Here is a 14,904-nt window from a genome sequence, read left to right as displayed (position 1 = left end):
TACAAGTGCAAGGCTGTATCACACTATAGTAATTCCTAGTGTGGCCATCTATAAAAGTTCTCCAATGCTATGACCAATTGTTGGCAGTAAATTCTAAGAGAGATATTTGTCTAAGTTTTGAATTGTCCTCTTCCCATTGTAACATGAAGGAAAGCTGTCCATTTTCACTAACTCTCAGGTTTTCTCTTTTGCTTTCCACAAAAATGATGATGGTCTTCCATTTTTAGGAATCCGAAAATAGAAATTATTCTTTCTAAATTTCTAGGGCAACAGAATGCCTCTTCCTCATTCTGAGAAAATGCTTTCAGACCCAAGGTCTGAAAGCTTAAGCTCTTTAGAAACTAACCAATATTTCTATTAGCCAATAATACAACAAAGAAACCCCACCGTCAGGTCCTTTGATGATTTACTTCCTCAACACTGTTCATTTCACTACAAATAGATGGGATAGAAGTAAAAAAGAAAATTATTTTAAATGATTGAATATTAATATATTTCTAGTGATAATAAAATACAAACCTACAGAACCCTCCATGATCTAAACTTCTGGTTTTCAGAGACTCTCATTGGGTTTTAAATCTGTAGTGTTTGCCAGAATGAAGGCATCTTATCTTTTAATTTTAAAAAATTTAAGTTTAAATTTCCTGGATACCTCATACACTACTGGTGAGAATATAAAATAGTGAAGCTTCTTTGGAAAATATTCTAGCAATTCCTCAAAAGGTTAAACATAGGGTTACCATATGATGCAGCAATTCCACTCCTCAGTATACACCAGAGAGAATAAAACATACATTCATACAAAAACTGGTACAAGAATGTTCTAGAAGTGTTACTCGTAACAGGCAAAAAGTACAAGCAACCCAAATGTTCACCAGCTGATAAACAAAAAAGCAAAATATGATAAATCCTTATAATGGAATACTGTTTAGTAAAAAAAAAGAAAGAATAAATACATGCTACAATATAGATAAATCTTATAAACACCAGGTTAAGTGAAAGAAGCGAGACACAAAAGGTCACATATCATACGATTCCATTTACATGAAATGTCCAGAACAGAAAAATCTATAGGGAAGGAAAATATATTAGTGATTGCCTAGAGCTGGTGTTGTGAGTAAATGAGGAGTGACCGTTATGGGTCTGGAGTTTCTTTTAGAAAATGAAAATGGTCCTCAATTAAACTCTGGTGATGGCTGCGGGACTCTGAATTTACTAAAAACAATGACTTGTACACTTTAAATAGAAGACCTACATAGCAAATGAATTATACCTTAAGCTGTTATGTTTTAATGTTTAGCCATTTAAAAAATATCAAAACGAAAATGCACACTGAAGATCAATGGTGTTTTCTTTAGTCAAAAGTGGACTAGTAGGCTGAGGCCTCCTATGTACTTTACTGTCGTAACTGCTTTAGGGAAATACTGTCCATGATGAATTTCTCTCAGGCCAATTAATTGCTATATTTGACAGGTAAGCAAAGACTGCCTTTGAAATAAATAAAATTGAGACAGGCTATCACAATGATCAGTACCATTAATCTTAAGTGTTTTCTTTCACTCAAGCTTCTGACTGCTGTGTCGGTTTAAGGAGTTTTGTTTTTTAGACATCTGGAAATTTATTTGACTCTGAAAGTAAAATTGGGGAATGCTTTTATCTACAGGACTTTTTAAACCAAATATCTACATTTCCTATTCTACTTGAAATTGAAAGCTTTGTCTAGAATTAATCTCATATTAGTGGCCAGAATTCTTCAAAAATAAACTTAAACCAATTTGGATAAACAGTTTTGGTTGTGCATTTGAATGAAGTGCTTCTTTCGGTATAATACTGGGACACTGCAAAGATAAAAACTAAAATGTATTTTAAAATTAAATAACTCCTTATAGAATTTTGAAGACAGTGAGGTTACTCTGTGCGATACTATAATGGGACACATGTCATCATAAATTTGTCTAAATTCATAAAATATACAACACAAGCAATGAACCCCAATGTAAACTATCAATTCTGGGTGATGATGATGTGTCAGTATAATACCACTCTGGTTGCAGTGTTGATAATGGGGGAAGCTATGCACATAGGGGAACAGTGGATATATGGGAAATCTCTTTATTTTCCTCTCAATTTTGCTGTGAACCTGTAACTGTTCTAAAGAATTGTGTGTGTGTGTGTGTGTGTGTGTGTGTGTGTGTGTTTTAATTTAACTAACTCAACATCTTCAATTCTTACATTCATCGGCCACATTCTTACCGGTAAAAACTGCGTGGGAACATTATTCCTTTTTCGAACTACATTTTATGTTTGTAAAATATTTAAGCACTTAGAAGATATAAAATGAAAAATGTTCCCCTAATGACATGTGTTCTCTCTCTCTCTTTCCCCTCCCCCTCCCTTTCTCTTTTTCTCTCTTCCTCTCTCTATTCGGAAGTGGAATTACTGCTAAATAAGAGATGCGAAGCAGGGGGTCCCACCATTATCAGACACAGACCTGACTGACCCTTCCGGCAGGGGAAAGGTGAATGAAAGCTGGCCACGGGAGGCTGGGCTGCCAGGGGAAGGCCTGAGACGGTAGGAGGTGGTTTGATGTGGGGGAGTGTGAAAGTGAGTGTGTGTAGAAGTCCAGGGTGCTCCAGAAGGGAGGGCCCTAAGAGAGATAACATTCAGGTCCTTACTTACAAAGGGCACATATGCAGAACTGAATTATCTACAATTCAACCCTTCATCTGACAGCTCTGTGCAGAAAAACAGAGGCAAAGAACTAGACAAACCTTAGTGTAAGCACTGATAATTTTTGAAATAAAATATATATATATATATAAAATGCTAAAATTAAAAAAGTAAAACCACAGAAATAATACTAAAGTTACTATTAATTTATAGTCATATATAAACCAAAATACTCACCTTTTTTCCTGGGTGCCCCAAAAATGGCTGGGAAGAAACTATCTGCTAGTTAGTAGTATACCTAACATCTGACCCTGTTAGTATAAGAAAGAGCAATGAACAGGGCATTTCTTCAAAAGGCTATTTCTTCCACAATAATACCCTTATCGCAGATGAAAATAACAAAAATCTTCTATATCCATAATTCAGAGAACCTTTGGTCAGTGTTTTGGTTGATCTCAGCCAATCTTTGGCTAAGGATTATAGAGACTTTCCTCTAAGGTCTTTATCCTACTCTGAGGAGTCAGTTTTTCAATAAATAGAACAACAGCTTAGTAAGTCCAATTGCCTTCAGTGTCCTTAGAATTCAGTCAGTAATCTTGGCAGTAATTCTTGGGCATTTCTCATACACACTTTTGGAAGCCAAAAGGAGATAACTAAGAAACTTCAAGGACATGAAAATCTACTGAATTTCAGTAAGCTCCTGCCCTTTAGACACTAAACATTAGATATTAGAAAGAGATTAGCAACTTGCCCCTATGTGTGCCAGGTTGGTAGGTTTTACTATTCCATAACAACTCAATAACACTTCCATCTCTCGCCAAATCATTTCAAATCCTATCCTTCCACATCTATATAATGGAATACTAGGCCATTAAAACATTCTAAGCTGTTTTAAACGGAAGTAAAAATTTCGCAAGGGTGGGAACAATACATTCCCATTATGTTATATAAATAATATAGTACACATACACAAATATGATCAATAGAAACATAAGCTTGTATATGCAGCATGTAATCCTGGAATGACAAAGAGAAGAGGCCTACAGATTAAGACTGGAAGAACAACTACCTTTCTCTGAATATGCTTTTGTACTCTAAAATTGAGTACTCTTTACCTGCAGAAAGTTATGTTATTTTAAATAAATCCTAATCTCTGGAAACTTAATATGAGCTACATATTTGTTAGCAGCAAGCTATCTAAGAAATTGGGCCCCGTGCGCTGCATAAAACTTAAAGAATATTCTCCAGTCACTCAGTCAGTCTTTCTGGTTCTCTTTCCCCTACTTCCCTAATCCCTTCTTCTCTTCCTCTTTCTCACTCTATGTGTTCATGTAGTTTAAGTCTACTGGCACTTGTTCTTTCTCTTGCTCATACCCCAGGCCCAGTCCGAAAGTTATCAATCCCAACTCAGGAGCTTTGGTACAAGTTCAGTGAGTGAAGATGATGTATCAGGCTCCTACCCCATAAAGATGTGAGGGCTAGGGGACATTCCATCCTTTTTCAGCAGGGGGAGCTTCCAAAGCAATGCCTCCCTACCCACACCTGAGCACATGAGCACTACACACTCTTGGCCTCCACATTCCTCTCCCTCTGGATGTTGGTTCAAGACTTCAAAATGACTTGGAGGTCTATCAGCTTCAGAAGCAAAGAAGGGAATCTGGTCACATCCTCTTTGACCCTGAACGTTCTGTCTTGCTTTTCTGCTGCTTCTATTTGTAACTTTCCCTAATGCCACTCTGAAAATATGCTGGGAAAACTTCTTTGTCATTCTGAACTCCACCTAACCTTAGATCTTTCTCTAAGGCTCTGCTACCTTGGGGTGTACAATCAAACTCTGACATCCCTTCCAAGGTGGAATGCAGGACAGCAGGCTAGACAAAGTTCAACTGTGGTCCCCCACAAAATGCCCAGCATTGACATTTTTCTATCACGGGCCTTCCCCTGTATTTCTCTCTTGAAGACCAGTAGCTGCAGCCTTCTATGCAAAGGAAGAATAGCAGAGACATTTGCCCCTAAGTTTGTTATTTGCCCATTAGCCCTGATCCCTTCTGAAGATTAAACTGCAGACTCTAATTATACTTGCTCATTTTCCAAGGAAACATGACAACTGTTCCCACTGTCTCTCTTCACAGGGAGCTGAAATGGAAAATCTATGGGCTTTGGAACCAGACAGGCCTAGATTGAATCCCAGCTCCACTCAGCATTATTCTGGGGCAATCTCCTTACCACTGGCTTCCTTATCTGTAAATGGAAATAATAATTCCTATCTCATAAGATGTTTGTGACCACCAAATAAGTTCCTCCCTTCTTTACTCCTCTGATACACCCAGTTTCCATCTCAGCCCTTCTGTTAAATCCACATCAGCCCTGACCAGGTATTATCATTTGGCAATTAACCTTAGACACAGTTTAAAATTCCAAAATGTGAAGATCATATTTCTGATGGATATACTCCTTCCTTCCTATAAAAAGTTTGGAAACTGTTGTAAATATATATTATGAGCAGCCAAGCCAAAAGAAAATAATAGCATTCCCTTTGTTAACTACTGAACCTATAGCCCCAGTAGACAGACATACAGTGACAGATACAGAGATATACCTACCTGCAATGCAGAGATTATGGTTTCCCCCATCATCTGCTTTCTTTAGTGCCTGCTTACCTTCTCCTTCCTTATAATAGTCAAGACTTATAGAATCTTCAAAACTCTCCAAGGTTCCCTCCCTACTTTTTAATTCTTAATATTAAAAAATTTGTTATAAAAACAATTTTAAAAATGACTAGTAGTCATTTAAGTTCATTTAGATTTAAGAACACATAGTAGAAAAGGTTCATCAAGTAGTTTGGTATGAGATTATTGCTGAAATAATAGTTTTCTTTTTATTATATTTACTATTCTTTTTTTTTCTGATCAGGTAAATCCTTTGTCTCCCTACTTTTTTTTTTAAGAGGGAACGAAAGGCCCAGAGAACTTAAGTGATTTGTTCAAAGTTGCACAGCTAGTTAATGACAGACAGATGAGCAATTTGAACCCAGTGGTTAAGCACAGCAAACTGAGTAACTCATGAAAAGATTAGTTGAAGAGGCACCACACCACAAGGCTGTATTTCACAGAACCTCAGCAGGCTCTAAAGACATAGATATTCTGTGAATCTCAGCATATTATTATATGCATTTATTGCCAACAGCATTTCACAGATCTTTGTTTGGATTTCCTAGAGCATCTGCATTCTAGACCAGTGCTGTCAAACAGAACTTTGTGAGAAATGGAAATGCACACTATTCAACAAGCTACAGGTACCTACTGAGCACTTGGACTGTGGCTAGTGCAGCTGAGGAACTGAATGTTTCAAATTTACTTTATTTTTTTACTGTGGTAAAATACACATAAAATTTACCATCTTAACCATTTTTAAGTGCATAGTTCAGTGGTATTAAATAAATTTATAAAGTACAACCATCACCACCATCCATCTACACAGCTCTTTCATCTTGTGAACCTGAAATTCCATACCCATTAAACAGAAACTCTCTATTCTGCTCACCCCCAGTCCCTGACAACCACCATTCCACTGTATGATTCTGGATATTCTACGTCTTTAAGTGGAATCATACAGGCTTTGTTATCTTGTGACTGGTTTATTTCACACGGCATAATGTCCTCAAGGTTCATCCATGTTGTAGCATGTGTCAGAATTTCCTTCCTTTTCAAAGTTGAATATTAATAATAGTCCACTGTATATATATAACACCCTTTGCTTATCCATTCATCTGTCAATGGACACTTGGGTTCCTTCCACATTTTAGCTATTAAGAAAAATGCTGCTGTGAACATGAGTATACCATTATCTCCTCAAGACCCTGCTTTCAATTCTTCTGGGTATATAACCAAAAGTAGAATTACAAGATCATATAGTCATTCGAGTTCCAGTTTTTGAGGAACCACCCCACTGTTTTCCATAGCAGCCATACCATTTTACATTCCCATCAACAGAGCACAAAGGTTCCAACTTATCCATAACCTAACCAATGCTGTTATTTTCTGGGCTTTTTGTTTTTACGGTAACCATGCTGATGGTGTGAGATGGTATCTCATTTAGTTTTGATTTGCAGTTCCCTGATAATCAGTGAAGGGTTAGCATCTTTCCATGTGTTTATTGGCCATCTGTTTATCTTCTTTGGATTAAAGTTTTAATTTCATTTCAATGTAATTAATTTAAATTTAAATAGCCACATGTGTCCAGGGGCTTCCATACTTGACAGTACCACTCTAGACCACCATGCTGCCTGAGGTAATTTGGAAACCCAGTGTAGTAAGCACAGCGAGTTCTGGAGGCAGATGGACTAATTCAGAATTTCTAGTTCTGTAAATTTAGCCAGTCACTTAAACTTCCTACACCTTAGTCTTCACAAGTATAAGACAGAATTACTACTTCCTTCTAAGAATTAAATGAAGTGAATTAGCAAACATACAGCGCCTGGTATTACCTTAGCACACAGGAGAGAATTTAAGACACTGGGACATGCCTTCTCTAACTTCCCAGTGCCCACCGAAACTTGACACCTAGGATTTGGCCTTTTCAGACCAGGCCTTGACAGAGAAGTGAACTTTTTGTTCTAGAAAACATAGATCTTTTAGCTCCCACCAAGAGGACCCAAAAATGGAGGGGTGGATTGAGATGAAATATGGAATCTCATTCCTCTGACTAATAATCAATAGGAAAGTGGAGGTGCTGAACTTCCAATTCTGGATATAGGGCAATCTTCTTTGTGAAGCAGCCAAACACAGATCTTCAGAGGGAGAACCCATTAAGAAAACCATCTAAGCTCTAAATATGAAATGTAGCTCAGAATGATTTTGAGACTCTGCTTTTGTGGCCATGGCCCTTTTCCTTCCCCATACCCAGCCACAACGTGAACCTCGGGCCCTCCAGGTTACCTGAAGTTGCAGTGGTGGGCGTGCTTGGTGGCGGGGGCTGTGAGGAGCCGCTGCTCTCAATCATTAGGCAGGGGTTGCTGCCATTGTTCTCTCTCTTGACAAGCAGTTCAGCAGCGCTGGGCAGTGGGATGGGGTGGCTGATCCCCAATTCCTCCTCCTGGGCCTGCTGCCTTCTCAGGGCCACCTATAAGCACAAGGCAGCGGGGTCATCCTCCAGCACACAAGAAGCATTACCTGTGCAGCTTCATCAAAACCACTGAAACCCCACCTACCCAAAGTTGTAATCCATTGGCACCAGGGTGAGGTCTGAGAATCTCGTTTCTTTTCAAAGCTACCCAAATACTAATGATGTGCAGCCAAAGCTGAGAAATGGTTTGGAGCCAGAGTGTCTAGCCCACAGTACGTGCTCAAAAAAAATGTTCATTAAACATATGAGTATGGAGAGTAGCATGAAATAAGGTCTAGGAAGGATCAGGAAAAACGGTAGAGTCAGCCAAGCAGTGGAATTCAATCTGAAGAGTAGAAGTCAGCACTGATAGATTAGGAAGGAAGGAGAATGGGGTCACTTATAAATTTGTAAAAGGCCACTGTATTGGGAACAGTGACCAGCAAGATACAGTATGATTAGATCCCAAGGTACTCACTGTTTAAAAGGAGAAACAGAAGGCAGGCAAACATGCAATTCAAGACAAAATGTGGAAAACACCACAAGAGAGGTACACACCAATCCTACTGAAGAAATTCAGAGACAGAAATGGCTTTAAGTTTGAGAAGCAGCCAGAGGTGGTATAGGAACAGGGCCTTTACTATTAGGAAGAGTAGAACTTGAACAGGTAAGGAAGGGGCAAAACAATGGGAACAGGGAGCAGGAAAGGCAGGGACTGCTTAGGAAACCCCACAGAGCCCTGTTCTCAGGCAGGGAGGGTGGTGGGTAGAAAGAGTACATGAACAAGTAATGAGGAAAAGGGGATGGAAGTTGTGTGCTGAAAACTCTGGAGAAGGGAGAAGTTGGAGGTGAAGAGAAAGGGAGGACAGGTGTGATATTCCAGGTAGGAAGGAAGGAGATGGAAGCAGGGGCTAGAAAGGACCTAACATACCTAAGAAACTCTTCATGGTCCTTTTTCAATTTATCTGCTCTTAAATAACATTGTTAAAGGTTGAAAAAAGAGGTATAAAGAGAATAAATTGTATTTTTGCTTACTACATGTAACAAAAAAAAAAAATCAAGACTTTCTGTTGAAATTGACTCTTAGTAATAAGGAAATGAGAAAGTACCTGTACCTCAGTCTCAAAGACAAGCCAAAAGTTGAAATCCAAAAGGTAAACCAGAAACACACTACAATTTGTTTTACAAAAAGTGTACTCCATATTTAGAAAGCTGACTAATGTGCAAGTAATTTTACTCATTACAAGAGTCTTCAACTTAGAAAAAAAGCCTTATTCAATTAAAATAATTAAGCTGAAATCTTAAATTTTCTATGATTAACCAAGAAGTCTAGAAACAGAATATTAAGGATCTTATCCAAAATAATTAAATATTCACAAACCTGTGAAGTATGTCAATGCATATTTATACCTTGATTTACACAAATCCCATGCATGCACAAAATGCACAGAACACTCTGCAACTAAAGACATTTTTACAAAGACCTCTAAGTGTTCTTAGGAAACGTTATTTAAACGGGGAAGGTGGGGCAATTGATAAAAAATGCAAGTATTTTAGAGTCACAGCTAAAATCAATTTTAAACTATTTTAAAACTAGTAAAAAACAGCTGTTACATGGATTTGAAAGGTTTCATTTAGCACAGCACAAACCTTCTGGTGTGGAAAACACTTAAGTTTTGTATTATAAAAGTAATCCTGAGTTGCTTTTGTTTTTAACATAACAGCCTTCTTCCAAGTTAGGGTCGCTACTAATAAAGCTTATTCAAAATTAATGGCCCTACTTGGATAAATAACTTTATTACATTTTGAGGAAAATTCCCCTCCCAAGCATACTTTCCACGCTATTTAAGCCAGTAACTTAATGTTTAGAATATATTTCTACCTACAAATACAATTTAAATGCCCGTAAGTTTTTTTCAGTAAGCTCATTGTGATGCATTTTAACATTACACTCAATTTATTCTTTTCATCCACTATAGATTACGCTAAAAATCTATAGAGAAGAAACCAAGAAAAACCTACATTTTCTTAACTGCACTCACCATCTGTGAATACATCTAGTTTAAAACACACCTTTAAAAACCAGATGGCTATAAAAAGTGTAATATTGAAGCGTTTGTGCAATCCTCTTCAACACTCTTATCTAAATCATTTTCATCGGAGGAAATTTACACATTCCTAATCAAAAGTAGCACATCGTTGATAAATATTTCTTGGGTATCTTTTCATTTTAAATCAGTTGTCTTAAAAGGATGAAAACTTTTAGCTGGAGAGAATGTGTATTATTCGCTTCTAAAAATCCTCGTAGCATACCAACTACATTAACTATTTCCGTTAAGATGCTAAATTACTGTCCTGCTTTTGCTTAAAAAACAAAACAAAACAAAACAATACTAACGACAGACGAAACTTCAAACCCCTGCGTTTTCTCTACAGCGCACATTTAAAAAAAAAAATTCTTAAAGAGTGTTTTAAAAATACACTCAAAGTAAGTTGCACTTAAGTAACTTGGGTTGAGACCGCACATTTTAAAATGTTAATACAAATTCCGCAGCGCTCAAAATGGCTGAGGTGCACGGCCTGGGTCCACGCGGGGCGAAAAGTGCGCCGAGGGCACAACAGGGACCACGCCACGCTGGCGTCCGTTACAGCGACTTTTCCAGAAAAACAGCTTCCCGACATGTTGTCGGAATAAGCAGCCCGGGCTCGGTTTTGCCCCCACGAGAAGCCCGCGCCGGCACCCACAACCGCCCTCCCGAATTGAAGCGCAACTCTGCTCCGGGGCGGAGTCGGGGATCCCAGAGGGGGCGAACCCCCCAACTCTTTGCTCAGAGAGCGAGGCCAGAAACCCCGGGGACCCCAAAAAGCGGCAAACCCAGCAACGCTGCCGGGTGCGGGGTCGAAGATCACGGGAACCCTTCCCTGGCAGAGCAGACCCCGCAACTCGCCGCCGGAGGCTGAGTTCCGGGCCCCGGGGTCGCCCGCGCAGAGCGCCCCCGGCAACTCTGCAACCAAAGCGGGATCCGAGATTCTAGGGAGCTCGGAAATCCCCGAAGGGGCGAACCCTGCAACTTTCCGCTGGAGAGCCGGGTCAGGGATCCGTGGGGCCGAGCAAACCCCGCAACGCACAGCTCGGCCGGCGGGATCCGAGACGAGTCCCTCCGAGCGTTCCGCGGACACCGCGAGCGCCACCGCCTCCCTCCCGAACCCAGGCCCCGCGTGGCTCGCCCAGGTCGGAGGGACTTTACTCCAAAGAGTTCGGGGCTGAACCCCGGTCCTGGGCGCCCGCTCTCACCTGCGCGGCCATCACGCGCTGCCTCTCGGCGATCAGGTTGCACTTCTTGCACTGGCAGTCCCGCCACATGCAGAAGCGCTTGTGGCCCTTGAGCGGCGACGCGTAGCCGTGGTTCCTGCATCGCGCGCACTTGGGCAGCCTCGGGGACTTCTTGCTGGCGGCACCCACGCCCGACGCCCCCGAGCCCGAGCCGCCGCTGCTGCCGTCCCCGGTGCCCGCCGATCCAAGCAGCGCCCCGGCTGCTTTGCCGAAGCCCCCGGCCTTGCCCTGCGGCGGTGCCCCGGGGGCGTGCGGAGCCTCCGACGGCGCCGAGGGCTTGCTGAATGCGTCGTCGTTGGGCATGGTGCTCCACAGAGAAGAGCGAGGACTCTGACCGCCTCTCGGGTCTGGAGACTGCTGCAAGGGAAGCGCCCGGCCGACGGCGAAGCTTCCCAGGAGAAGGCGCAGGAAGCGTGTGCGCTGCTGCGGGAGGTGCAGGCAGAATGGCGAGGCTCGGACACACGCAACGCCCAGAGTAGTGGGGGGTTGTGTCCTTTTTTTTTTCTTTTGGCGCGCGCGGCGCAGAACTTTTGGATACTTTTCAGAACATTCCCGGGACTGCCTGGGCGGGAGCGTCTCGAGGGAGCGTGGCCACGCCCACCGCCCCCCAAGTCTAGCCACAGTGCCGCTTGCAAGTTTGCACCCGCTGCAAACACCGAGGGCATTGCTGCAGGGCCGCTGCACAGAGGAAGCTGGGCTCCCCAGGTCAAGAATATAGTTGTGCATGTAGTAGTGCGAGCTGCTTGGAGGAGGTGCAGACCACCCTGTGGGATCCTCTAGCTCCCTTCCCCCCCAGCTATGCCATTCTGCAAGTTTGGTAGGGCAGACATTGGCAAAAGCCAACTTGGAAAGTGATTTCTTTGTCCCTTAAGAGAATTAAGTATGAGGTTGAAGGCCTGAAAAAAGAGAAATCTGTGCACTTATGTCGGCAAAATTAAGTCTTCCTGTTCTCCAGTTACCCCTTCCTACACCCGTGTTCATTTGCTCACAAAATTCCTGCCTGCTGGCATCTACCTTTCAAATCTATAGCTCCAGCCCTTGTCGCTTCTCCCATTTCAGGTGCATATAGCTGCTTTTGAGGTAGCTTCACTTATGATCTGCAGCCACCTGAAACTCGGCTTTTAAAAAACCTCTGGGGGCAGGGGGAGTAAACAAATGTAGGCATTTATCAAAATTCATCCCATACTTAAGATCTGTGCATTTTACTATATATATATTTATACCTCCAAAAAACGCTCTGTCATCTTACAACCTCAGCCTCCGTCCCCGCCCCCGCCCCTGCCCCCACCCCCATGTTTGTCTCCTCTTTGCAATTGCACAGCCAATCCATCCCTAAAGCCTGCTGATGATTTCTTCCTACACAGCAGCATTTATCAACAGACGTTCTCACATCAGAATCTCTGCAGAAGCTTCCAGGCAGTCTCTTTATCTTCACATCAACTGGCCCCTGCAGTGGCTTGGTATTGTCCATGTGAAAAACAAAAGTTAAAGACCTAAGGCAATGGCTCAAAGGCCCTAACATCTTGGAGCTGCAATTTGTTGGCCCTTTACATACCTCTTCCCTCACTGTATTTCCCTAAGCTTGCAATGGCCATTGTCCGGCCAAAGGGCTGCCCTTACATATTTCCCCTAATGCTCTCTTTGTTTTTCCCACGTGTTAGTAGGACTCAGGTTCCAAATTCTGGGCCCTAACCTTAGGGAAATAGGTCTCTAAATGATCTTGGCACCATGTTTGGTTTCTCATCAAAATAGTTGCCCAGTGATCCTCTCTTTCAACAGATTAGCATATCCAGCACCCAGCTCTGAAATCTTCTAACTTGCCTTTCACATACCTATTCTGAGACCCCTGTCTCAGCCTGTTTCCCACCCTGGATTTTCTCCATTAGTGTTCTCTGTCTGAAAATTAGTTCCTAAAGAAGCTTCTAGCTTTACATAATACCTCATATGCTACGCATCAAAACAGCGAAGCTTCATTCCTGACAGAGGTCAGGATGCCACCACTCATCTCTTTCTGGAACCTGTTAAATGATAACCTCTATTTTGTTCAGGAATATCCATAAATCTTTCATTAAAACATACATGCCAATTGCTGTTATCTACTATTTGCAATTCTTTTTCCATATTTACATTTTAAAGTTACCATATGACCCAAAAAATTCACTTCTAGATATGACCCCCAGAGAAATGAAAACATTATGTCCACATGCAGATGTGTACATGAATATCCATAGCAGCATTATTTATTTGAAACAATGCAAATGTCCATCAACGGTTGCATGTGGTAAACACATACAACAGAATATTATTCAGTCATCAAAGGGGTGAAGTGGTGATATGTGCTATTATAAGGATGAAACTTGAAACCATTATGCTAAGTAGAAAAAGCCAGATTCAAAATACCACATATTGCATGTTCCCATTTATACAAAAGGCCCAGAACAGGCAAATCAATATATAGACAAAATAGATCAGCAGTTACCAGGGGCTGTGGGTGAGAATGGAGAGTAAGAGTAAATGGGTATTATGCGATGATCTAAAATTGGATTATGGTAATGGTTGCAAAACTAAGTTTACTAAAATTAGTTTTATGAGTAAAACAAGAGAATTTTATGTTATATAAATTATACCTCAATAAAGCAGTTTAAATTTTTGAATTAAAGACCAAAAAAAAAAAAAAACCCATGGTATACAGTATTGCTTCATTTCTAAAATAGGAAAAAATGTATATTTATATCTGCTCGAGTAGATTATTTAATTCTCCTTGGGCTATAGGCTATGGGTGATATTCTCCTTATATTTTGTTTTTGTTTTTGTTTTTGTGTTTTTTCAGAGCAGGCCCACATTCTGGCGCCCTGCCTTCTGTCTCTTCCCCCTTGGCCATGTGGTCAGAACTGATATCTGGGTTTGGGCCTAGCCCGTCCAGGCTCAGCCCTGTGGTCAACCCCAGCTCACCAGCATTATTAGCATTAGAATTTGGAACTCAAAAACTCATTCACAATAAATTATTACATTTTTTTTTTTTTTGCTTTCCAGTTACCATAGCTCTGTGCTGCTTATACTTTGTTTAATATTTGATTTAAAAAAAAAAAACCACTTAGGTATTACTTTTACCATCAGAAAAAAAAAAACAATACATTATTTTATTGTGAGACAATATAGCATCATAATAAAATGCCTACCTTTGACTCCCAGCTGTGTGACCTCCTTGTGACTCAGTCTGCTTATCTGTAAAAAATGGGTAATAATAAATATCTACCTCAAAGGACTGTTAGGAAAACTAAATTAGTTAACACTTATGAAGTGCTTAGAAAGTATCTGGCATACAGTAATATGTGTCTGTTTTTGTTATTTTAATTATTTTTGTACAATATAGAAAAAAAGAGTATACGTATAACCTTACACATATTGGAATAAGTTGGAAGGGAGCTATACTAGAAAGTGCCAATGATAAAATTACATCTACTTTTCACTTTGTCCATGGAAAGCAGTTTTTACTCCAGGCCTTGGCACAACAGGTGAGAGAGAAAATTTTCTGTGGTGCTTCTGACCGTCTGCATGAAACTAGAAATTACATGAGTCAAAATATTCAGCTCAAGTATCATGAGTCGGCTGACCTGAACTAGTGATCTGGTGTACAAGTGTGTGTGCTCAATGCCCCCAGTGACTGGTGTGGGCAGGAATCTATGGGGAAGTGAGACCAGTAGAACCCGGAGTATTTCATGCAAGAGGACCTTGTATGAGAGGGAAAGCTGAGCTGTATTCTGTGTCACACAGGATTCGAGTAGGCACAAAGGAGG

General features: G+C 40.9%; 1 protein-coding gene across 1 annotated transcript in view; it reads right to left on the bottom strand.

Annotated features, from left to right (window-relative positions):
- Positions 1-11,595, bottom strand: part of DMRT1 (doublesex and mab-3 related transcription factor 1) — a 90,851-nt gene extending 79,256 nt beyond the window's left edge. The window contains exons 1-2 of the mRNA XM_016135566.2: positions 11,069-11,595; positions 7,608-7,791 (exon numbers count right to left, since the gene is read on the bottom strand). Of these exons, the coding sequence (XP_015991052.2) occupies positions 7,608-7,791; positions 11,069-11,410 (526 nt within the window). The 5' untranslated portion in view covers positions 11,411-11,595. The remainder of the gene's footprint in view (positions 1-7,607; positions 7,792-11,068) is intronic.
- Between the last annotated feature and the right edge of the window lie 3,309 nt (positions 11,596-14,904).

This window comes from Rousettus aegyptiacus, unplaced genomic scaffold, assembly GCF_014176215.1.
Source record: "Rousettus aegyptiacus isolate mRouAeg1 unplaced genomic scaffold, mRouAeg1.p scaffold_m13_p_3, whole genome shotgun sequence".
Lineage (NCBI taxonomy): Eukaryota > Metazoa > Chordata > Mammalia > Chiroptera > Pteropodidae > Rousettus > Rousettus aegyptiacus.
The sequence above is the reverse complement of the archived record's forward strand: the minus strand, read 5'-3'. Positions and strand labels throughout refer to the sequence as shown.